Source organism: Balaenoptera musculus, chromosome 7 (assembly GCF_009873245.2).
Source record: "Balaenoptera musculus isolate JJ_BM4_2016_0621 chromosome 7, mBalMus1.pri.v3, whole genome shotgun sequence".
Classification (NCBI taxonomy): Eukaryota; Metazoa; Chordata; class Mammalia; order Artiodactyla; family Balaenopteridae; genus Balaenoptera; species Balaenoptera musculus.
Genome location: NC_045791.1, coordinates 2,206,490 through 2,231,948, shown reverse-complemented (window position 1 = coordinate 2,231,948; position 25,459 = coordinate 2,206,490). Strand labels below are relative to the sequence as shown.

The following is a 25,459-nucleotide window of genomic DNA, read 5'->3' as shown; positions in this document are numbered from 1 at the left end:
GCCAATGCAGAGACTGGACTCTCCAGCCTGGTCCTGCCACCCTGCTCCTTGGCCCCCTCAACCCCTCCTGGGGCTTCACGAGGTCAGGAACCTCCAACAAGCACCAGTACCTCCGCGTTGCCTCTCGTTCTTCAGTTTCCCCCCGGATCTTAGAGTGAACCTCTACCTCTCATTTCTACGAGGAGATGCTGCTACCTGTTCCGGTCACTCTGATTTCTGAGCTGATTCTCAGGAGGCATGTGCTTAAGAGTGAGGCTGAGAAAACCTGGGCACGGCAAGAACGCTCCACGTCACAGAAGGGCGAGCGCTGTCCTTAGCTAGTGGCTCCCGTACCGGCGCAGAGCCCAGCCCCTGACCTCTACTTGGGGCGACCTGACGGAGACACAGGAGCAAAGTGCTGGGGGAGAAGCGGAGAGGTGCGCACCACCCAAGCAGGCGCCTGTAGCCTCCGGGTCAGGACACCTTACCGGCACACGGCCGTGAGCTCACAGAGGCAGTGTCAGAGCTTTCACGACACGATTATTCAGATGAGGATCACTCTCTCCTGCTCCCTCTCACGCTTGTTCTGGGCTGCACCTCAAGTCGAGCCTATGCCAGGAGTTCCCTGAAAAGAGCCGCCACTCCTCGTAGACTTGATCCTGTCCAAGGGCCCTACAGCAGGCCGCTGCTACTCTCTACTGGTTTTGAGGTTCTATTCACCTGCCCGGAAATCAGCAACTACATCACCTGTCAATCACACGTGTCCTTGAGGGAGGGAGGTATTTATTCCAGTTTCCGCCTACTCACAGCATGCAAGTCAGGGTGTGCAGAAGGTGACTAACGTATGGCCAACGTGTTTAAGTCAGATCTCTAAGCACCTGATCACCCCATTTCCAGTCCACGCCTCTCATGACCCTGGTTCCAATCTTCATCATGGCGGCCAGCTCTGGCCCTGAAACTGGGAGCTGTACCGGGGCTGTTTCTTTCCGCGTCTCTTCCAAAACTGTGGCAGAAGCTCCTCGGGCGGAAGAGTTCATATCTTCTTCAACATTATCACAACTAGGGCCTATCAGAGCATCAAAAACAGCAGATGAGCCAATGAGTAGTTACAATTTCCTAATCTTGATATACACGTTTTTAAAAAAATATTACGTATTAATGAAGATAATAATTTTAAAGAATCCATAGTATATTTTTTTACCTGTACAACAAATACCATGAAAAATTTACTGATGAGAACTAAAATTTTTAAAAAGGGAAGTGGAGGACAAAATATATAAATATGTATCAGAAGATGTAAAAGATATAAAAATTCTCAGGAAAGACATTTACTCTATCTCTAGGAGTTATGCCCCACTCCAAAGAACAAAATGATTTTAAGTTATTAGAGAGACACTCATCACTCATGTTTTTATTAGAACAGAAAAACAAAAAATAACCACCTAAATGCTTAATAGTGTGAGAAATTAACAAACTTTAATTACGGTACTGTAATGAAAAGAGGTGACAGAGCAGGCCTGATACTGCTGTCCCTAGAAAGCCTGTTGCAAGCTGGCCACCAGCTGGCCTCTGGGAACCTGGATTTCGTGAGGGCTCCCACCATCCCCTAACTGCCAAGAATGCATCCCTGTGCCTAAACTGTTTGCACAAACAACATGGTCTCTGCTGAAACCTGCTTCCTTCTGGGGGGCCTGAAACTTACTCAAGTGCCAGGCAGAGATGCCTGCATGACCTGCCCCAGTGAAAGCACAGGGCATGAGTCTCCACGGCACGAGTCTCCACACTTTGCACGTGAAGACAACACTTCACATGTGTGGTCACAGCTCTTTGCTGGAGGAACTAAGTGCACCCTGTGGGTCTCCACTGGGAGAGGACTTGTGTCTAGTTTCTCCCAGACTTTGCCCATATGCCATCGTTGATTTTGCTTTCTATTCTTTCTCTGTAATAAACTTTAGCCCTAAGTATGACTATATCTGGAGTCTTGTGAGGCCTGCTAGCAAATCATTAAAACTGGGGGTGGTCTTGGGGACCCTGACACAGGGAGACAGCAACGGGATTCTCTAGAACAACCCTGAGTCACTGAGATATTGGAAAAGCATTGTTCGGTACCAGGAAGAATGAAGGGATGGGACATGATGAATATTTGGTCCCTGGTGGCCATGGAACCACCCGTAGTACAAAACAGAAGCTGACCTGTCAGCTGTGAGAAATAAAATTTACCAATGTATTTGAAAACAGTAAATTCAACCCCAGGAGCCAGCTTGCTGGACTGAGGGAGGGGAAAGCACATCCCTGGTAACCCTGTGGTCTTTGTTCTGTCTCCAGGTAAGAGGAAAAAGTGCCCCAAACATTCCCAAAGATGGGCTTGGCTGAGTCAAAAATGTAAAGTTTGTGTTCCACTCTCCTCCAAGAGGGAGAAAAAAAGGTTATTCAATCCCCAGGTCTGGAGTAAAAGCTTTAGATAAACTGGAGGGAAAATAGTCTTTTCTTCAGCCTGGCAGTGCCTCTGTGAGGCCCCAGAAGGAGCAGGGGTTGCATTCCATCTGGGATCTCCCCTGGCAGCTATAATGTTAACCCTGTAAATGCTGAATTTGCTGCTGTTTTACATTTTGCAATAAGAAAAAAAGGAGAATCTTTTTCTAAGTGGCTTTGTATTTTGTGGCTATTGTATGTAGATGTATACATAAAAATTAATATAAAACATATGCTTATAACTTCTTGTATGAAAGAGAAATCACCTTGATGAGAGAAAGCAACAAAGATAGATATGTATTCATTGGACACAACTCCCTGGCTTTTTGCAGCCAGTAGGCAGATTGGAATTTAAACTCCTGAGTACTGTTAACAGAGGAAGCCCCCATAATTAATGATTTGTGCTATGACTTTTACCTACTGGAGTCTCTGGAAAAAAGGGAGACAACGGAAAAAGAAAGGCAATTTCTAGATGGAAATACACTTTCAAGATTTTTAAAAACAATTTTTAGTTGCTAATGAGATCTGCAGCAATCAGATGTTGACTGACAGTATGGCGCGTATTTCTGAATGGGTCGTGTGGGCACAAAGACTGACAAAATCAAAGAGCTCAGGAAAGCCTTGCTCTTTCATTTGGACTTGCAATACTGGCCCTGCAGTATCTCAAAATTTCAGGCAAAGAACAACATTATAAACCAATCAGATCTAACAGACACGTAGAGACATTCTACACAAAAAGAGCAGGAGACACACTCTTCTCAAGGACACAGAGAACAACACCCTCCAGGAGAAACAGTATGTTAGGCCACAAAACAAGTCTCAATAAATTGAAATAAGTAAAATCGTATAAATTATCTTCTCGGACCACAATGGAATGAAACTAGGAATTAACAACAGAAGGAAAACTGGAAAATTCACAAATATGTGGAAATTAAATAACACACACTTAAACAACCAGCCAAAGAAACAAAAATCACAAGAGAAATTAATACTTTGAGACAAATGAAAACAAAAACACAACATACCAAAGCGTATGAGATGCAGCAAAATCAGCGCTAAGGGAGAAATTTAAATCTATAAATGCACACAGTAAAAAAAGAAGATCTCAAATCAATAACTTAACTACACCTGCAGGAACTGGAAAAACAAGAACAAAGTAAACCCAAAGTTAGCAGAAAGAAGGAAATAATAAAGATTAGAGCAGAGATAAATAGAAAATAGAAAAACAACAGAATCAACAAAACCAAAAGTTGTTTTTTTGAAAAATGTCAACAAAATTGGCAAACTTTTAGGCAGATTAACTAAAAAAAAAAAAGAGAGAAGATGCAAATCACTAAAACCAGAAAGAAAAAGTGGGGACATTGCTACTGATCCTATAGAAATAAAAAGAATTATGACCACACTATGAACAACTGTACACCAATAAATTAGCTAACCTAGATGAAATGGATAAATTCCTAAAAGCATAGAAATTAACTGCCTCAAGAACAAATAGAAAATGTGAGTAGACCTAAAACAAGTGAAGAGATTGAATCAGTAACCAAAAAACTCTCAACAACAACAAAAACCCAGGGCCAAATGGCTTAACTGGTGAATTCTACCAAACACTTAAGGAAGAATTAACACCAATTCTCTAACCCTTTCAAAGACAGAATAGGAGGCAACTACTTCCTAACTCACTCTAGGCCAGCAATACCCTGATAACAATAAAACTATAAAATACTGCTCAAAGAAATGAAAGAAGACCTAAATAAATATAAAGCTATCTCATATTTATGGAATGAAAGACTTAATATTGTGAAGATGGCAGTACTCCCCAACAGGATCTACAGATTCAATACAATCCCTAGAAAACCCAACGGCCTTTTTTGCAGACATGGGAAAGCCAGACCTGAAAGTCATATGGAAATGCAAGGGACCCAAAATAATTTTGAGAAAGAAAAACAAAGTTGAAGGACTTACTTACTGATTTCAAAACTTACCACAAAGCTACAGTGTTCAAAACAGTGTGGGACTGGTGTAATGACAGACACAGAGACCAACAGAACAGAACTGAGAGTCTAGAAATAAACTTAAATATCTATAGTCCGATGATTTTTGACAAGGGTGCTAAGAACTTGAGAAGAGAAGAGTCTTTCCAGCAAATGATACTGGAACAACTGGATAACCAAAAGAAATAAAGTGAACCCTTATCCCACACCATATTAAAAAACTACCTTAAAATGGATCAAAGATCTAAATATAAGACTTAAGGAAGAAAACATAATGGGTAATCCTCTTGACCTTGGATTTGGCAATGATTTCTTAAACATGACATCAAAAGCACAAGCAACAAAAGAATAACAGATAAATTAGACTTAATCATATTTTGAAATTTCTGTGCACCAAAGTAAAACAAAACCCAGAGTGGGAAAAAAATGTCTTCAAATCACATAACTGATAACAGTCTAGTATCCAGAATATGTAAAGGGCCCAAACACAAACTACCCAACTTTTAAATGGGCAAAGGATGTGAACAGACGTTTCTCCTAGATATACAACAAGCACAGGTAAAAAGGCTCAACATCATTCAATATTAGTGAAGTGTAAAACAAACCACAATGAAATACCACTTCACGCCAACTAGGGTAGCCTTAATTCAAAAAAAAAAAAAAAAAAAATCAGAAAATAACTAGTGTTGGCAAGGACACGGAGAAACTGAAACTCCTGGCCCATTGCTGTGGGAATGTAAAAGGGTATAGTGCTGTGGAATAGTTTGACAGTTCCTGAGCAAGCTGAACATAGGATTACCATATGACCCTGCAATTCCACTAAGTACATGACAGAAGGACTGGTAACAGGTGTGCAAACAAAAACTTGTACACAAATGTTCCTAGGAGCACAACTCACCATGGCCAAAATACAGATACAAGCCAATGTCCATCAATGGATGAATGGATAAATAAAACACAGTATATTCATATAATATTTTTTAGCCTTAAAAAGAAATGAAGTACTGATACATGCTAAATGAAATAAGCCAGATACAAAAGGTTAAAATTGTATGATTTCATTTGTATGAAACATCCAGAAGGAGCAAGTCCATAGAGACAGAACGCAGACTTGTTGCTGCCAACAGCTGGGGGAGTGCGAAATCAGGAGTCACTGCTAAATGGATATGGGTTTGCATTGGGGGTGATGAAAAGTTATGGAACTAGATAGTATTAAGGCTGGCACAACATTGTGGATGTGCTTACTGACGACAATGAGTTATAAACTTAAAAGTACTTAGAATGGTAAATTTTATGTTATTTGTATTTTACCACAATAAAAAAAAAAAAGTTTATAAAAAGAGAGAGAGAGAGCAAGGCAAAACCGTGGCATTTTCACAAAGGACTTCGGGCGATGCCAACCCACCAATGAGCCGAAGTGCTGTCTGTGTGAGAGCGAGCGTGCCAGAGTTCAGCAGGAGGCTCAGGCTGTGGGCACCGTGCTGCAGGGTGAGCATGCTGAGCATGACCAGGAGAAAGCGAGCTTGTGGGGTCGTCCCCAGGCTTGGTCCCGACGGGTTCTCATTTGTAATGGTTTGCAGGGGGACAGGCTGGATACCTAAAAAGCGTTGGCACCTACATAAATCTCTTGTGCGTGGATACAAGAACATACACGACGCAGAAAGCATTAACAATTTTTTTTTTCATAAGTCTGTCTTTTTCATCAGATATCCATAGAGTGGGGACATCGGGCAGCTCTGTATTGCTTTGCAATAATCATACCACCATCACTCCACATACAGCTATCTTCGTCTGTCTACAAAACATATCACACTGCTCTTCTAAATATCCCTGGTGGCTTACTCATTTCATGTCAAACATAAGAGAGATACTTCACTTCTCTTCCACAAAACCAATCCTACCACTTCTCTGTAGATGCTCAAACTGTCCAGGAAATTATGTATTAATATAGGATACACATTCTAGGATAGATTGTGTAAGTGATACACATGAAAATGTTAAAATGCAAAAGCTTTATATTAGGATACTACAAGATTGTATCTTCTGCCAAATTTTGAAAGTTTTGTTTAGAATTTGAGAAAACTTAAAGCAGCTTAGATTATCATTCTAATGCACAAAGTTATTAAAGTCTTCAAAGCAAAAATAAGAATTTGCAGGTTTCCAGAATATATAATTAAGAGCCAAACTATGAAATAATGCTGATGTGATCACTGACATCAACAGCAATTTTAATACAGCCTTTTAACTGTCAGATTTTTAACTCACCAAGTTCTTTAAATTTGTTATTTGCATCCATCAAAATATTTCGAATATTCTGAACAGCCCAAGCATACAGCTTGCCAAAAGTTACTTCAAGCAGCATCCGATTAAAAGGTGGGATCAAATCAACATCCTTTAAACAATCAGTAAGGGGTTCCCTTTCAAACAAAGATGAAGAATTTTACTTAGAATACCGCCAGACTTCAATAAAACAAAGCTTTGTTGTCACAGCTTCCCTTAATTAAGAAAAAATATTATAAAGTTTTACCCTATATCAATCCCCTCTGGAATAAGTCTTTGCCATCCACAGAACATAGCATACTGCACAGATGGAAGTAAGAAATTTTTGGCTGCCAGTTTTAAAATTGTATCTATCCCTTCCAGGCGAACCTCTGCTCTCTCCAACTGCAAAACATCAATGCATACTGTTAAGTGTTTATGTATTATCCAATACAGAGAAGAACGTTCTTAGCAAATTTACCTGTTTTAGTAGGCACTTTCTCATTTTTTCCACATCCACCGGCTCTTCTTTAAGGGCAAATTCAGCAATAGTACTGAGGAGTGCAGACTGAGGATACAGACCCGGAACATTCTGCTTCAACCATTTGTATTTGTGAACACCTGTAACCGTACTCAGTAGTGGCTGCCATTTATCCTGACAAAGGAAAACCGTTTTCACCATTAGTTAACCCTATTCATATTAACAAGGGCTCTAAAACAACTACTTGAAGAAAATATAAATAAATGCCACTAGGTTTAAATTGGTAAAATATTTTAAATTTAGTAATTAATTTATGATAAAAATGACTGCATCATAAATAGGCTTATAAGTGAACTTATAATCCGTATGCTTACATACTTTAGAATCGGCTAACCTGACATGCAAAGTTAAATTATCATCCATATTAATAGTTTCTGGAACAAAGGATACATTCAATGAATGAGTGAATAAATGAATGAATGAAGAAAATGGTGAACAAATAATGATACAATATACTACTAAAAGTAAAAGGAAACACTTCTCCAGCTATCGATTTGACCAGGGCACCATAAGTCAAGTGCATTAAGCACCACTGGGGCACAGTTACTCACACTTTTAATAACCACCAAAATCTCTACTGTATATTCAAAAACAAAGCGACAATATTTGTGGATTCCCTTGCAGTATGTTGTGCTTCTACACAGCCAGTCTTAGAATCACAAAAAATACTTCACCTTGGGTGATTTAACTGTAATGGGTCTTTTGTCCACATTTATAGGACTGTGAGGCAAGATGCAAGCTTCTTCACTCTCTCCGTTTCCAATTTTTTCTTCATCATCAGTAGAGTCTGGCTTCTTAGGAACTATGTTTAAAAACATCATTCATTATAACAATCATTAAATATGATTTTAAATTAAGAAATGTTTAAATTTGCATGAAGGATATATGTTATTCACAGAAACACATAAATATCATTGTCAAGTGCTCAAATTACAAAAGTAAAAACTATCATAATTATTCTCACATGACATCTAGTAATAACACTTTGCCACTCCATGTCAGGGATAGAAAGACAGTGACAGTGTTACGATGGAGGGAAGCCCTAAAGAAGGGGAAGCCCAGGGGTTGGCAAACTTTTTCATAAAGGGCCAGACAGCGAATACTTTAGTCTTTGCAGGCTATTTCAGTCTATTTCTGCAAATACTCTACTGTTGCAGCATGAAAACTGGCTAACTTTATTTATGAATGCTGTCATTTAAATTTCATATAATCTTCATGAATCATAGTCTTCTTTTGATTTTTTAAAAAATAATTTAAAAATGCAAAACCCAGCCTTAGCTCACGGGCGATACATAGCAAGTGGTAGGCTGCATTTGTCCCCAGACCCTAGTTTGCCCACTCTGGACTAGTGCATTGGTTCTGTCACCAGTGTGCAACTGAATCAATTAGATGCCTCTGACTATGTTAGTCTTTTTAATCAGAGAAATTTCTATTGAATTTGCAATGTGATATGTGGTGTTGCTTCCGTACTTTTGGTCCTCTTCAAGGTTTCCAGTCTCATTCTTCTCAATATATAATATAAATAACAAGCAACACAATAATAAACCTAGGCAATAAAGCATTAACACAGCAGGTCTGGGTTGCTCAAACCCTGCAAATTCCCAAGAAAGGCCTGTCCCGTCAGCACTGGCTCTTGACCAGCTCCTGCGAACTGAGCTCTGAAACCTTGGTATGTTCTGCCTGAGAAGAGTGTGTCTGAGGCACAGGACCGCCTTTACCGTGTAACCAGACAGCTTGTGACTTACGTCAACTGCCTGTTTCTACTCTGGATGGAGTCTGGGCAGCTGAGAGCAATCACGCAGGCCCCACATGGCCATGTGACTGACTCCCAACAACAACCCTGGACACCAAGGTTCAGGTGAGCATCCCTGACTGACAGTCCTTCACACGTGGCACACGTCACTGCTGAGAGAACCAAGCACGACCCTGTGTGATTCACTGGAGGGAACACTGGAAGCCCGGACCCGGTTTCCTTTGGAATTCCCTCCATGCACCTCTCCTTTTAATGCTAATTTTTATCTGTACCCTTTCACAGTAATAACTAAGAGCATAAGAGTTCTTCTGAGTCCTGTGGAGCCCTACCAGTAAATCATCAAACTTAGCACAGCACCAGGAATATTAATTATTTCTATGTTACAATTAAATATATCAACCCGCATCATCAAGAAAGTTTAAGCAGTGACAGTGTGAGCTCAGAGTCCAGGGAGGCAATGGCCACGCGGGGATGGGGCCATCCTCCCTCACGCTGAGATGGCAGTCTCTGAGTTTCCTGGCTACCTGGGTTAAAGGGATCTCAGAAGTGTTCCTGCCATATCTCCTGATTCAGAGCATCTCCAGGATCCAGATAAGCTGTGGTTTAAGCTCAGGGACAATCAATTCAGGATGGCTTCTAAAATAAGTTAGTCTTTCATGGCATTGTTTGTAATGTCCATCAAAAACTCAGTAATTAATATTGCTTAATAAGCTAATCTGGGAATAAATCAATATAATTCATAAGAATATAATCAGATATTTTGGTAGACTTGCTTATAATCACAAGTGACCAAATTAGAAAGTATGTATTTTCACTCAAATTTTGGTTAATACAAAAACTCTTTTCCATATCCCTACACAGTTGCTTCCTGAAAATATCAGTAACTCTTTTGGTTCCTTTTATAACAATCTTCCATGTTTCAGAATACTCAATATTGCCAAAGAAAAACATTTCTTCACAAGAATGGCAAGATTAATTGAAAGATTAAACGTTCCCATATATCTCATTACCAGGACAAGTGATTAAAAAAACACTTCCTTTTCCCCATCAATTTAATAAAGTTTACAGTATTTTCAGCATCAATTTACTAGTTACCAAATCATAACACACTCAATCCCAAAGTTGCATCATCATCTGATATCTTGGAAAAATAAGCAGGATTTGCACACTTAACCATAAATACACATAACAAACATTATGGCACTTGTGAAAATGCCACAATTGGTGAGCAGCAGCCCACAGCCTCACTGCAACCACAGACACCTACACGGGGACACACTCTGAAAGAACCCTCCTACCTTTTACCTTCTTACCTCTCTTCTTCCTTCGTTCTCGAATTATCTTCTGAGCTATCCTCCTCCAACGGGGCAAAGAACTTAACAGTTTAAACTTGGACATTATAGAGAGGTCATTACAAACTGCAGGTCTCAGTTCATTAAAGAGGAACCTCAAACGTTCAATGACTGGGGCACAGACCTCCTTGTAAGAACGGCCCTGTTCTTGATGTGTCTACAAAGTTAAATATGAAAGAACAACTTAACAACAAATACTTTGCCAACTGTCCACAAAGCACAGAAGAAAGAAAATCAAAATCTGTTTACCTTAATGAGTGAGCATTTTGCTTGGTAGACAACTCTACAAACATCCACCACTGATTTAGGCAACGTTCTGTGCTTCACTTGCTCAACACCAAGTGTACCTGCATAAACTAAAGATAATGCCACGTGACCTGTAAAAGATATTTAAAAGAAAGGGCAGGGTAGGAATGAATGTGTACTACATGTCAGTTGAAAGATCTACAGTACGGCTAAAATACTGAGCGTCATACCTAAATCTTCATGTTTTAAGAGGCAGCATAACAGCAAGCGGCCGACCTCCTCCACAGGATGCTCAGGAGGAAAGGTGATGGGTGTGGTCAAGTGGCACTGCCTACAGTACCTTTCTATCTGACACAGAAAGTCCTGCAACAGAAACAGCTGGAGGTAACTTCAGAGCCAACCTCACAACATCGTCATGAATTCTAAACTAAGTGCCGTAGCTTCTAAAACCTCACCGGACATTGAACTGAACCAGCCTCTTACCTCAAAACCAGCCCTCCAAATAGTATGTAAACAAAGTCTGTGCTAAGCTAACCAAAGCCTGCGCTAAGGTGTTCGCAAGTCAAAGTCCTAAGGTAAACAAAGGACACTGAGTGTGGGAAGGCCTCACTCACCTTCACGTTGTGGTCCTGAACGTTATTGTCAGCAATGGCTTGCAGGAATGCCTGGGAGTGGTCACCCAGCGCCCGTCTGTGGGAGTAGAGCCGGGACTTGCTGGCAGGAGCGCCCCCTGGAGAGCTACAGTGGTCCTCATCCTTCTCCTCATTGTAGCTGTAGTGGATCTGACTAGTCTGCAGGCCTCCAGAGAAGACGGATGACTGAAGCCACTCTAGAGGGTGCACACGCAAACATTAAAAAGAAACCTGAGTGCACTGTTCAGAAATAAATACTGAAAAAAAAGATAGAAAACTAAGTGCTTCATTTAGGAGGTGAAATTCAGGATCATTCATATGAAAGTCACATCTAACGTATTTACATAGATTGGCTTATAATTCCTATATCTACGTGAAAAAAGGTAACACTTTCTGGTTACTCAACACATCGTAAGCATGGTATCAGAACCCAATATAATAGTTCCAGTCCAACATTTACCGGATACCTGCTCAAACATGGAGCTGTCCAGATCCACAGAAACCATGTGAAGACTAGAGCTATGCCTTCCAACAGGGAGAAGAGCACTGAGGCACCACTTACACAAGTAATCACCGATTTCAACTGGGATAACCACAGGCTACAAGTACAACAGGGGAATGACCGTGCAGCAACAAGCCCCCGACTACTCGGAGGAACGGTAAGGACTTTGCTGTGATCTGGATGAAGACCAAGACGCTGAGCATCCAGGCAGGAGAACAGCACGTGTGAAGGGTGCCATGAAGAAAAACATGCTCAGGGCAGCACGTCTCCCTAGAGCATTAATCAGTTAATAAGAATAAGAGACTACTGAACATACAACACAAGATCTTAAGTAAGGGACAGATACCTGGAAACCTGAGATCCAGTAGGCTATAAAGGAGACCTGTGCTGAGGCACAGGTCAGACCCCATAAGAACATGCCACCCATCAGTGCAAATACGGATACTCATTATAACTGCTATGAGTGAGATTCACCAAAGAATAATCAGTTTTTACATAACTACAGATTTCTTTTCAATAACTGTGTTATCAAAATATTCCTCCAAAACCCAAGCAATCAAATCCGGATGCACTCAATGTTCTTTAACTGGAAATTTAGATTTTAGAGCATTCAGGAGCATTCATCAAAGTGTCACATTAATTCTTCTAAAACACAAATGTGATCAGACCCTCCCTGAACCTCTCCATTTAGAACTCCCTCTTGTCCCTTTTTTTTTAATAAATTTATTTTTTTTATTTATTTATTTGTTTGTTTTTTTTTTATTTTTGGCTGCATTGGGTCTTCATTGCTGAGCAGGCTTTCTCTAGTTGCGGCGAGCGAGGGCTACTCTTCGTTGCGGTGCACGGGCTTCTCATTGTGGTGGCTTCTCTTGTTGTGGAGCACGGGCTCTAGGCATGTGGGCTCAGTAGTTGTGGCTCGCAGGCTCTAGAGTGCAGGCTCAGTAGTTGTGGCGCACGGGCTTAGTTGCTCCGCGGCATGTGGGAATCTTCCCGGACCAGGGCTCGAACCTGTGTCCCCTGCATTGGCAGGCGGATTCTTAACCACTGCGCCACCAGGGAAGCCCCCTCCCTCGTGTCTCTTAAAGATACTGCTCCAATGGTGGCTTCTGACGTCCTAGAGTGGACAGACCCCCACACACCAGGCCCATAACACCTACTGCTCCCCACTACGCTGACGCTTCCCAGTTCCTTGCCGAAAATCTGCAAATCTACGATACTATAGGTCTTTTTTATTTTTTTTTTTAATTTTTTTTTATTTTTGGCTGCATTGGCTCGTTGCTGCGCAGGCTTTCTCTAGTTGCATTGAGTGGGGGCTCTTCATTGCGGTGCGTGGTCATTCTCACTGCGGTGGCTTCTCCTGTTGCAGAGCATGGGCTCTAGGTGTGCGGTCTTCAGTAGTTACAGCACTCGGGCTCAGTAGTTGTGGCTCGCGGGCTCTAGAGCGCAGGCTCAGTAGCTGTGGCGCACAGGCTTAGTCGCTCCGCGGCATGTGGGATCTTCCTGGACCAGGGCTTGAACCCGTGTCCCCCGCATTGGCAGGCGGATTCTTAACCACTGTGCCACCAGGGAAGTCCCCTACAGGTCTTCAGAGGAAGAAAAGTCCACTGTCTTAGAGGCTCTGCAGACAGCAAAGCGCCCAGCACATACACCAAGGGTGCGCTCCAGAAGGCAGGCTGAGCAGGCACCATGATCATCCCTGCCCACTAGCCTTCTCCCCCGACCCTATACATACACAAGCAGCTCAAAGCTGACTTTCTCAATGATGCCCTCACACACCCAGTCTGCTGGGACTCCAATTTCAGGATGGCTCCACCTCCATGAAGTCTTTCCCTCCACCCCCTCCCCACTTCCCAAACCACTTACAAATGTCTCCATTTTATCCTTTACCACCATCCAACCTGACCTGCTTATCATGTCTGGCTCATCATCACACAGGAAGCACCTGAGGGCAGAGGTGCACCTAATTCTACACCTACTACACCCTCAGAGCCTAACATGGTAATTCACATGAGAAATTACTCGATAGATGCTTGTTGGATAGTCAGTGGAAAGACAGATGGAGAAACGCACAAATATGTGAAGAGATATTTAAACCTATCATATGGGATATGGAGAAAATGTAATATTTTGGTGGTTACAAAGGTTGCCATCCCAAAATGTATTGGATTTGAGTGGTAAAAACACAATACTCAAACAGAACGGCATTCCTAAGAGGAATAGCCAGTCCACATCACGTGGATTTCTAGGCACACAGGGAGATGACAGCCGAGTTGAGCCGATCTGTTAGAGAATGCAGAAGTGAGACCACGCACAGGCCCAACCTTCCTACATACCTGTTAGCTTCCTGTGCTGCCACAGATCGTGAGCCCAGATGAAAGCCGCTCACAGCTATTTCTATTAACTGATTTAGTCTCACTATCCTTATTTTTCCTCACCAATAACTGTGTTGATTCTCCCTGTTCTATTCTCAGTGGCACTTATAGCTCAGCTTAAATAACCTGCTAATCTGTTAGCAGAAAACAAAATTTTTCTTACTGGCACATTCGACCTCAACTGGAGACAGCGGTGTGCTCATAGCTAAATAGGAAGCGTGTAACCCAAGGAGTAGGCCCAGATTTCTTTCAGTGTCTATAAGAGGTGAAGACAGACTTCCCAAATCTGGTATGGTAACAATTTCTTGGTCAGGCTGCAAAAGATAAATTTCATCATCAGTATGAGAAAACAGGGTTAATTAACATTAAACCACGAAGACCCACAGCTTTATCCTTAAACAAGACATACTGCCATAATAAAGACTATATCCTATAATCGGGAGATCAGGCTGCTACCAAAATAACAGAAGATATAAGGCAGACAGTATATGCATAAGTCTGGTAGAAAATCCAAAGCAGTGATAAACCACTTGGCTAGAAAATTCCTTAGGGAATCAAATAGAAGTTAGAAAAGAAAGGGATCTCATGAAAATAATCTTAAATGTTGCCAGCCACATGACAATTTATAAACAAAGTTAATTTTTCCCTTCATAAAACGCTTCAAACATTACCCTTGAGGCATAACTTAATAAATTTTATTACCTCTGTATCCGTATCTGGAAAGCCTATCCCAATATATGAATCCCAATGCTAATGAATATATAGAATGGACATATTTCTATTCTAAAAAATTATGCTACTAAATAGTTCCTCCCCAAAATTATGTATCTCAAGATGGTAAGTCCTTCCAAATTTCTACATAGGATTATAATAAAATCGTAAAGACAAAAAGTTAACCTCTTTTTTTTTTTTTTGTGGAACAAGGTCTATGTTTCTTACAAATTAACAATTTTAAAATAATTTTTCAAGGCCAATACATCATAAACTACATGAATAAATGTAAATTGAGTTATGAAAAAAATCTCTAAAAGATCTTTGTGTTTATCAATTAATAATGTCCCCCTCCCCCAAAAGATCCAACCAGCACTATTTCAGGGTAAAAACCACTTCTCAGGAATATCCAGAGAGGGTCTCCACTGAAGTCCACCTTGGCGCTCACTGCACACAGCCTCACCTCCAGATACTGGCCAACACAGAAGGCATGCATTGATTCCCGCGTGTCTTCAAACTGCAAAGCAGCTTCCAAAGCTACCACCGGGTCTTCCCCTACAAACTGAGCTGAAACAAAACAGACAAAAGCAACATGACTTCAGTACAGTTTGCCTAGGCATTTATAGTAGAAATGGCAAGTAGGAAATAGATTAGGCAGGTTAACTCCAAAGTGAGGGTTACCAAAGTAATGTGATCTCTCATCCTCTCCCAGGGCTGTCTGGGTCAACTCAGAACTTGGAACAAGTTCCAACAAGTGTTGGAACAAAAAATGCATAATGATAAGAAATTTTGCACATGTGCCTGAATTTGCTGTGGTAGGACAGACCCCAAAGTCACTGACAGATTAAAATGTATGGGTGCTGGAGCAGTACTAAATTGATCATTTTAAACCAAATGCTCTGCTTAAAATAACACATCTGCAACTTCTAACCATGAAGTAAAAAGCGAGGCCTTACCAAGAATACTATTTCCTGTTAATGACTGCGTCTGGAAGTCCTTTATATCATACACTTTCCCATCAATCACAGTCCAGAAGCCTCCATCTTTGTTATGGTTCTCCAAATCAGCCTTGCGTATAAGCGTCACTTCCTCATTATTTCTACAGTTCTGACCTGTAAAAAATGACTCTGTGTATACAGAAACCAAAATCAATGAATCAATAGATCAATAGATAACATGACAAGAACAAACTGTGTGAAAGAACTACAAGGTGAAATAGACAAATCCACAAACACAATGAGAAATTAACATACCTCTTACTATAACTATCACCACAAACAAAAATTCAGCAAGGATACAGAATGATTTAAAAACAAAAACAAAAACACCACATGAACGGCATGAAGAGCAAGTCCGGCCATATACCAAGCATTAGAGCAAATCTCAAAAAGTTTCAAATAAGTCAAGTTACACAGCATGGACACTGACGACAGTGCAGTTAAGTTAGAAATAGGGACCGCAACTCCCCGGTGGTCCAGTGGTTAGGACTCCAGGCTTCCACTGCCGAGGGCCAGGTTCAATCTCGCAAGCCGTGCGGTACGGCCAAAAATAAATAAATAAGTAAACAAACAAACGAATGAATGAACAGTATAAACAGGTAACAAAAAATAAATAAAAATCTCTACATATTTGAAAATTATGAAATATATTTCATAAATTCCCAGAAAAAAATGACTACGGAAATCAGACAACTGAAATGAACAATAATGAAAATACTACACATCAACACTTGTGACATACAGCTAAATGTATGTTTGAGGGCATTTCTACCTTTAAATGTATATATTAGGAAAAAAGAAAAGCTAAAAAGTAAGTTAACAAACATAAAATCAATAAAATTCAATGAGTTCATAATGATACTCAAAAAAAAAAGAAAACCTCATGGGGTCACCTCTGGAAGCATTAGGACTCCAACTTAATATTACAAACAATGGTGACCGAGGGGTGGGGTGGTGGTGAATCAAGCCAGGATCACATCCTCCCCGTGCAAACTGTACCTTATGCTACCAAACAGCGGAGGGCAAGGTTGCTGGGGGACTGCACAGAGGACACGCTATACATGAACTCCCTGGTCCACGTGAACAGAACTGAAGGTGGGACCGCCCACCATCACAGGCCTCTGAGCCGATGAAACACAAAGCACACACACTCTGACCCATCAAAACTGAATCCAAATCTCATTAAGCCTATACATATCATCAGACGTTTACAGAAAATGTAACTGACAGAAGATGTTAAGACTTGAAGAAGAAAATGCAATCAACCAAGTTCAGAAAATGTGAAATTCTCCAGAACAAATGTCCTACTTCTTTGAAAAATAAACAGTATGACAAAAGAGAGGGAGAGGAGAGCCTGGAAATACACTGTTGGGGAAAAAGAGACTCAAGTATATATCACCCAACTGCAACATACAGAACTTGTTTAGATCCTGACTCAGAATAACCACTAATAAAAAGATTAATGAATCACTGTTAATCTTAGGATAATGAGATTGTGGTTTTATTCTCCCAAAAAAGTTCTTATCATTAACAGGTGAAGTGTGTGAAAATGTTTTAAAGACAGAAATATGCTTTAAAATAATACAATCAATCAATCAGATAGAAAGTGTAGGAGTGCTTCGGGAATGTAAATTTTTTTTTTTTTTTTGGCCACGCCACACAGCATGCAGGATCTTAGTTCCCAACCAGGAATGGAACCTGTGCCCCCTGCAGTGGAAGCTCGGAGTCCTAACAACTGAAATGCCAGCAAAATCCCCAGGAATCTGAATACTTTTTATTCTACATTCATTATATTATTCTCTCTACTTTTACCTCTGTTAGAAAACTTTCATAATAAACATATTACAAAAACATCAATATGCTAACAATTATCATTTCTCAAAAAGTTAGAAAAATGTCAGATTAAGCCCTAAGAAAGAAGAAAAATAAAGAAAGAACAGTGTGGTATCAGCATAATGACAGACATTTAGATCAACAGAAGAGAATAGAGAGTCCAGAAATAAATCCTCACAATATATAGTCAAATGATTTTTTTGACAAGGGTGGCAAGACCATTCAATGGGGAAAAAAGAACAGTCTTTAGAAATAAATGGTGCTGGGAAAACTGAATATTCAATTGCAAATGAATCAAGTTGGACCCCTACCTTTCACCATACACAAAAATTAACTCAAAATAGATTAAAGACCTAAACATAAGAGTTAAAACTAGAAAACAGAAAACTCTTGGACTTCCCTGGTGGTCCAGTGGTTGAGACTCTGCACCTCCAAGGCAAGGGGCGCGGGTTTGATCCCTGGTCGGGGAACTAAGATCCCACATGCTGAACGGCACAGCCAAAAAAAAAAAAAGTGTGTGTGTGTGTGTGTGTGTGTGTATCTTAGAAGACAACATAAGAGGAAAGCTTCATGACACTGGATTTGGCAATGATATTTTTAGACAAGACATCAAACGCACAGGCAACCTTCATCAAAAAAAAAAAAATCAAAGTACACTATCAACAGAATGAAAAAGCAACCCACAGAATGAGAGAAAATATTTGCAAATCATATATATCCAGAATACGTAAGAAACTCCTACAACTCTACAATAACAACAAAAAATCTGACTCAAAGGTAGGAAAAAGGGGGATTCCCTAGTGGTCCAGTGGTTAGGACTCTGCACTTCCACTGCAGGGGGCACGGGTTCGATCTCTGGTAGGGGAACTAAGATCACACAGGATGGCAAAAAAACAAAAAAAAAAGTTGGAAAAAGACTTGAAAAGACATTTCTCCAAAGATATGCACATGGTCAACAGGCACATAAACAGATGCACAACACCACTAATCATTAGGGAAAACCAAATCAAAACTACAATGTAATACCACTTCATCCAAACAGGATGGCCATTATTTAAAAAACAGACAACAAATGTTGGCAAAGAGGTGGAGAAATTAGAACCCTTCCTTGTGCATTGCCTGTGGGAATATAAAATGGTATAGCTACTGTGGAAAAACAGTATGGCAATTCCTTAAGAAATTAAACATGGAATTATCCTATGATTCAGCAATCCCACTTTTGGCTATATACCCAAAAGAAGTGAAAGCAGGGACTCAGACATCTACACAGCCATATTCACAGCAGCATTAGTCACAACAGCCAAAAGGTGGAAACAGTCAAGTATCCATCAACAGATGAATGGATAAAAAAGGTGTGGTTTGTACACGTGTGTATACACACACACACACACACACATATACACACCATATATACATATATATATACTATATTTATACATATATATATACCAAATATATGTGATGGAATACTACTCAGCCATAAAAAAGAATGAAATTTTGCCATTTGCAACAACATGGATGGAAAAAAACTGTATAATCATCAAGAGTTGCAGAAAAAGTATCTGACGAAATTTAATATCCATTCACAGGACTTCCCTGGTGGCACAGTGGTTAAGAATCCACCTGCCAATGCAGGGGACGTGGATTCAATCCCTGGTGCAGGAAGATCCCACATGCCGGGGAGCAACTAAGCCCATGCGCCACAACTACTGAGCCTGTGCTCTAGAGCCCGCGAGCCACAACTACTGAGGCCCGTGCACCACAACTACTGAGCCCGCGTGCTGCAACTACCGAAGCCCGCACGCCTAGAGCCCATTCTCCGCAACAAGAGAAGCCACCGCAATGAGAAGCCTGCACACCACAACGAAGAGTAGCCCCTCCTCACCGCAACTAGAGAAAGCCCGCGCACAGCAACAAAGACCCAACACAGCCAAAAATAAATAAATAAAATATAAATAAATAAATAATTTTTTAAATCCATTCACCATTAAAGACTCATCACAAAGCAGAAACAGAAGGAAACATACTTAATATTTTAAGGTTATCTACAAAGAAAGCCCTACAGCAAACATCATACTTCATGTGTGAACTTTGGAAAGATTTTCCTCTGCTCCTAGGAACAAGACAAGGATGCCCATTATCACCATTTCTATTCCACAGTGCACTAGAGGTGCCAGCAAGTGCAATATTTCCGGGGCAAAGCTCTGTGCTCAGAAGCAGACACGGGCAGTGAGTCACCTGATTCAGACAAAAGTGGTACTCTAGAGAAGAGACCACAACGGTCCTTTCACCCAAGGGTGCTGGCACAACAATCCTACGGACAAAATGCATATGGAAAAAAATAGCATGCGATCTCTTGGCACAGAGGAGGGACAGGGAGAACTTCCACGCTTTGCAGAGATGAGGCACAATCACTGTGGAAACCTGGCATTCTGTACTAAAACATGCCTTACAAACCACCAAGAAACAGACATGAGAATGTTTAAACAACTAAGTTGTTATGGGGCACATGCCTATCTGATAAAACGATCAAGCGAAGTAGGGGAGCGGCAAGCACAGAAGCCCAGAGAGGGAAATCTTTCAGGGAGACAGAGACAGCGTTTGGGAGAGTCCTGCTTCATAAACGGCTTCCCCTGTGATCAGTCCCAAAGCTGCTTTCGGTACTTCTGTGTACATGTTATACTCCACAATAAAAAAAGGTTTTACAATGAGTATGTTTGAACTGCTGATCAAGTTATATGCCTTCAGCCATATACAGTAAACAGACAAAAGTCACAAGTGACCATTTAAGTTCACAACAGTAGATGAATCGTGTTGAAAATATTAGCTATACTAAAAAATAAAAAATTATGCTCAAGATCCTAAGGTCGGTTATTTTCCTCAGGACAACTGTTACTTTTCGTTTTAAGCTCCTATGTTATAGAAATGACAGTCTACAATGGCATAAGAAAAGGCCTACCTTGCTTGCTTTCCTATAAAATGAAAGTTGAACCACAACTTCAATTAATTCTGTGAGTCCAGGAAGTCATAATACTTAAGACTCAAAAGCATCAAAATTCAAAACTTTGAGAAGACAAGTTTCATGCCAATTTGGTAAGCACTAGAGACAGTATGGATGGGAAGAGCTCAGCTGACTATGGGAATTCCATAACTCATTAATGTCACATAACGCCAGTGAGTTTAAGAAAGTCCTCCCATATTAATGTCTGCCTCCAAAGTGGGACCATAGCTAACCACCTCAACAGTACCTTCTGGAGACAATTTCCAAGAAAGGGTTTTCCAGAATGTTCTAAAATAATCCAATTCAGGATGTAACAACCATTGCTAACAGAAAAATTTTCCTTAAATATAACCCAAATCTGTTCTGATTTGGATTATCTTTGTTTTCCATTTACACTACCATCAGTGAAAATGGCAATCACTGGTCTTCCTTTGTTAAACAGTCTTTCAAATGAAAAGGCAAGAACAGATTAGACTAGGACAAAACTTTTCTCAGTGAAAGTCTTTAAGTTAAGATGCCATACCCATGATGCCGGGCCAGGCTAACTCTTCATGGTCGTCCCTTTCCTTCCCTGGTGCCAGGTGGTTGAACCGATCCAGATGTTCTAACAGGCCACCCAGCAGAGGGACAGCTCCAGCCTCCTGCATGAGACCAGCATTTTTACTGAGCAGAAGCACTATAGAAACTACTAGTTCTGGAAGGAGAATACCTACATTTAAAAAGAAAGAAAAAGGCATAAGATTTAAACAAAAGCGTTCATCTGTAAGCTTGTGCTATGTTTAAATTCTGATAGATCACAAAGTAAGGAATACTCGTCCTTTAGCATATTTCTACAGGATTATTTTACCTTTCATTCTGAAAGAAACAAATATAGGTATCAAACAGAAGCCTCTGAGTTATAAGAATACTTTTCAAAAACACTGTGTTTCAACACAAAAGTATTAACTAGAGTCTTTTATTGAGAAAACTAAGTGTTTGCAACTAAGCTTATTATCAGAAAAAAGGCACTCAATACTCTGTCACAGAATTAACTTGAAAAAATATTAAGCAATATAGGAATTTATTAAGGTTCTAAAAGGGGCAACTAATTCTTATGCTGTTGAAATAAAATTAGACAATTACCATTAACCTCATTATTGAAGTGTTAATAATGGTGGTATGACTCTAAATCACCAATTATACGTATCACTGTATATAATACAGTGACGTGACTCCCATACCAGGTTGCTTAACCACAGAATTGTCAGTAACTACAAAAACGAAAGGAGAAAGGGCTACAGGACTAGCAGATGTATGGGGTAAAGGCATGCAGGTTTACCACAAAATGATAAATTTTAAATCTCATCAATCTCCGAAAATAAATACATGCCCACATTTAGGAAACAAGGTAAGTACCAGTGAAGTCCCCTTCCACAATGCAGGCCACCTCTGCAAAGTGCCGCCAGCTAGTGGAAGCAATGCTGGCTGCCACGGGCAGTATATCTCCAATGTGTGTGCACAAAAGGGCTGTGTACTTCTTCAGCAAGGAACCAACTCCCATTAGTTCAGGACCTGAAGGGAAGATTTAGACAATTTCATTTCACTATTAAAATTTACTTTGTAAATAAACTTCATTGTTCCACTATTCTACTCTCATCTATACATTTTTTACCTATAATAATTTTCTCAAATAGGAGCGGTTAACCTTACTTATTTAGTCCTTGGCTCCTTTTATATCACATAATTTGAGAAACTGAATTTGGATATGCTGATTTTTATACACTGCACTATATAGTATCTAAAAACTTCGAGTAAAAATACTAAAGTCATAACTTAGAGTTCTAAAACCTTATATCCAATATACATGTTTTCGAAGTCCAAGTCTTAATGCCTGAAAATTACTCCCAGTGAACAAAGTTAGGCATTTTTCAATCTCGTAAAAATCCTCAACTTTTCGGAGCTTCCCTGGCGGTCCAGTGGTTAAGACTCCACAATCCCAATGCAGGGAGCCCTGGTTCGATCCCTGGTCAGGGAAGCAGATCCCGCACGTGGCAGCGAAGATCCTGTGTGCTGCAACTAAGACCCAGCACAGTCAAATAAATAAATATTAAAAAAAAAAAAAATCAACTTTTCCTCCTACATGGCTCTTAACAGCTTTTTAGTCCTTGTAACTTTATGACATTGAGATGGTCACCTCTTTCAGACTGAAATGGTTCACCGATTTCAACCTGAAATTTTCCATCCTCTACAAGTGCCTAAGGATTTTCAGGAAGTAACAAAGTTGTTTTAGACTATACTGGCTATAAAAATATTAACAAAAGTAGCAAACCTTTCCATCACTGCCAGAGAAAACTACCTTATAAAGAGCCAGTCACTCCTTTTGGAGTTTATGGAAAGTGCTCTACTCTACGTTGCACACAGAACTGAGCACTTAACGTAATATCCCATTTTCATTCTCACAGGCACCCTCAAGTCTTATCCTAACTCTGTAGGTGAGCAATCTACAGCCCCCAGGAGACTTAGTCCCATATCCAGCAGCTATTAAACCAGAGCTATAACTGAGACTCAGTCTTCCTTCAACAATGATGCATTCCTCCTACTACACTCATCTAGCTTACCAGGGTGACATCCAAATATTAGGTCACTATTTCGTCCCCACATTATGTCAATCTCTAACAGTCCGCAACTAACCCGTGGAATAAGTCTGATAAATCTTCTGTACGACTAACCTGAACATAAAGGATGCTATTTCTCATGTCTAAGGAATTTAAATGTTAACACAATGAAATAAAAAATATTGATGAGCCTAATATAGAAACATCTGTCCAAAAAAAGTGGATGCAAAAGTCCTCCAAAATTGGTGCATCTAACAGTATAAGAACTACACATCTGGGCCATGCAGAATAGGCATGTCAAGAAGCCTAAATAAAAAAGCCAAAATACACACAAGACACTTTAACATTTTAAGTAACTTACTAGAAATATCTGAAGTCTGACCAACATTTTCTCCTGGATAAAGTTTACTGATAAGTAAGCGCTGAAAACGCAGCAACAAATCCAACGAAGCAGATCTCTCATGACTATGTTGCTCAAAGTCTAGACATGATGATATCCGACGGGCAACATCTTTCAATCTGGCTACTGTCTGAGAAGCAATGTTTCTATGCAGGAGAAAGAGGATTACAAAATTAAACAAGTTATGTTTGTTTTTAAAGGGGGAGAGGGGTTGTAAAAAAAAAAATCACAACATAAACTAAAATCAGAAATAAAGATCATACACCCAGGTGACCTGCAGCTGGCTTCCTTCCCCAAATGTGTGTCAGCTGTACCTGCAATAAGCACACCTCATTCAAAACTGAGCAGAGGCACACGGAAGACACAAAAGGTAGAATGATACCCTTTGCTCTACAGATGTGCTCCTAAGAGTTGCATGGAACAGTCCAAAATGATATAAAACTCCTGTACAAACCTTTGGAAGGAAAAGTAACTGTTATTATTTTTTGTCCAAATCTGCATTTCAAATCTAAATGTGACACTATCCTTAAAGACAAGATCCACTAGCATTTCTGCATTTGCCTCACAAGTCTGCCTTCAGACCTCCTCAAATAAGCACCCAGGTGGGCCATGTTGGGGGATACCCAGGGCTCAGAAACTACAGGAAGGAAGACCAAAGCGGGTACAAATAAAACAGGTCAGAGTAAGAGGTGCTCAAAGAACACGGCAGCAAGGAAAGGAGCAGAGGATCCAATTCCAACTGCAGGATCCAACTTGAGCAATGAACCATCAGTAAGTAAATGGGGAGAAAAGAGAAAGTACAATTAGGAGAGTAGTAAGTGTTCTGTTTCCATGAGCAGAATGCAAAGGAACTAGGGCACAGAGGTCAAAACAAGGAAGGGGAGTGGACACAGTGGACACTGTAGGTGATGGAGTGCCAGGCTGCTGGGACTAGATTCTGCAATGCTGAGCCACCAGTTTTGAAAGGAAAGTGGCATCCTGTTTGTGTCCGAGAAAGGTAACTAAAGTCAGTGTGAAAGCAGATTTTAGAGGGCATAGGGAACACCAGGTAAGACCCTGCCACCCAGGGACAGTCTCAGTGCCAGGTGAACAAGGTCTGATCCGTGGTACTGAAAACAGAAGGAAGAAGGGAGTTAGTGAAGGAAAAGAGCCAAAGCAGAGCCTGGTTCTGGAACTTCTGTCAATGTAGCTCCACCACACCAGCCCAAACCCAGCCAGGAGGGTGAGAGCCAGCGGGCTGCCAGCGGGCACTGTCACTGAGGAGGCGAGTCCGGAACCTCTGCACAACACCAGGCCACGGAAAAGCATTCTGCTCCACTTCTTCGATTTCTAACGTAACAGCAGGTTTGAGAAGAACCTCTGTCAATCGTACCAGCCCCCAGGGTTCATCCACTACAGCAGTGGAGTGAGGACAGGAGCAGAAGACACACATCAACTCACGTCCACAGAGTTGAGAAGAAAGAGCAGTAGGGACCCCTGGCTTGTGCTCAGCACTCCCGGCCACACAAAACGCAGGTGGGTGCTCAGGGCCTCACCTGCGGTCCACCTCACCTTTCTGCTCCACGACCTGATAACCTGACCTGATAACCATATCACAATAGAAGAAAAGGTCTGGAATCTGGGTTTTATGCCATACATGATGGAGCAAAAGACAGTAATAAAATACAATACAAATGTTAACTTATTTCCCTAATATAAAATTCAGAATCATAATCAAAGTGTGTAATTCTGATAGAGTTCATTAATTTAAAAATCTTCACAGCTCTCTATTGCCAAATATAAATGGTTTTCTGTGGTTCTTTGCCAGCATAAGAGTTACTCTG

At 40.6% G+C, this 25,459-nt stretch overlaps 1 protein-coding gene across 4 annotated transcripts in view; it reads right to left on the bottom strand.

Annotated features, from left to right (window-relative positions):
- Positions 1-25,459, bottom strand: part of HERC2 (HECT and RLD domain containing E3 ubiquitin protein ligase 2) — a 219,079-nt gene that overhangs the window by 111,187 nt on the left and 82,433 nt on the right. For 2 of the 4 annotated variants that reach the window (XM_036856965.1, XM_036856963.1), the window contains exons 21-36: positions 23,598-23,782; positions 22,038-22,193; positions 21,166-21,351; positions 15,767-15,937; positions 15,274-15,377; positions 14,263-14,413; positions 11,208-11,422; positions 10,824-10,956; positions 10,597-10,724; positions 10,294-10,504; positions 7,917-8,044; positions 7,183-7,356; positions 6,970-7,106; positions 6,708-6,859; positions 5,848-6,039; positions 858-1,045 (exon numbers count right to left, since the gene is read on the bottom strand). In XM_036856965.1, coding sequence (XP_036712860.1) covers positions 858-1,045; positions 5,848-6,039; positions 6,708-6,859; positions 6,970-7,106; positions 7,183-7,356; positions 7,917-8,044; positions 10,294-10,504; positions 10,597-10,724; positions 10,824-10,956; positions 11,208-11,422; positions 14,263-14,413; positions 15,274-15,377; positions 15,767-15,937; positions 21,166-21,351; positions 22,038-22,193; positions 23,598-23,782 — 2,611 coding nt within the window. The remainder of the gene's footprint in view (positions 1-857; positions 1,046-5,847; positions 6,040-6,707; positions 6,860-6,969; positions 7,107-7,182; positions 7,357-7,916; positions 8,045-10,293; positions 10,505-10,596; positions 10,725-10,823; positions 10,957-11,207; positions 11,423-14,262; positions 14,414-15,273; positions 15,378-15,766; positions 15,938-21,165; positions 21,352-22,037; positions 22,194-23,597; positions 23,783-25,459) is intronic. The other 2 variants (XM_036856964.1, XM_036856966.1) reach the window with 1 other exon arrangement.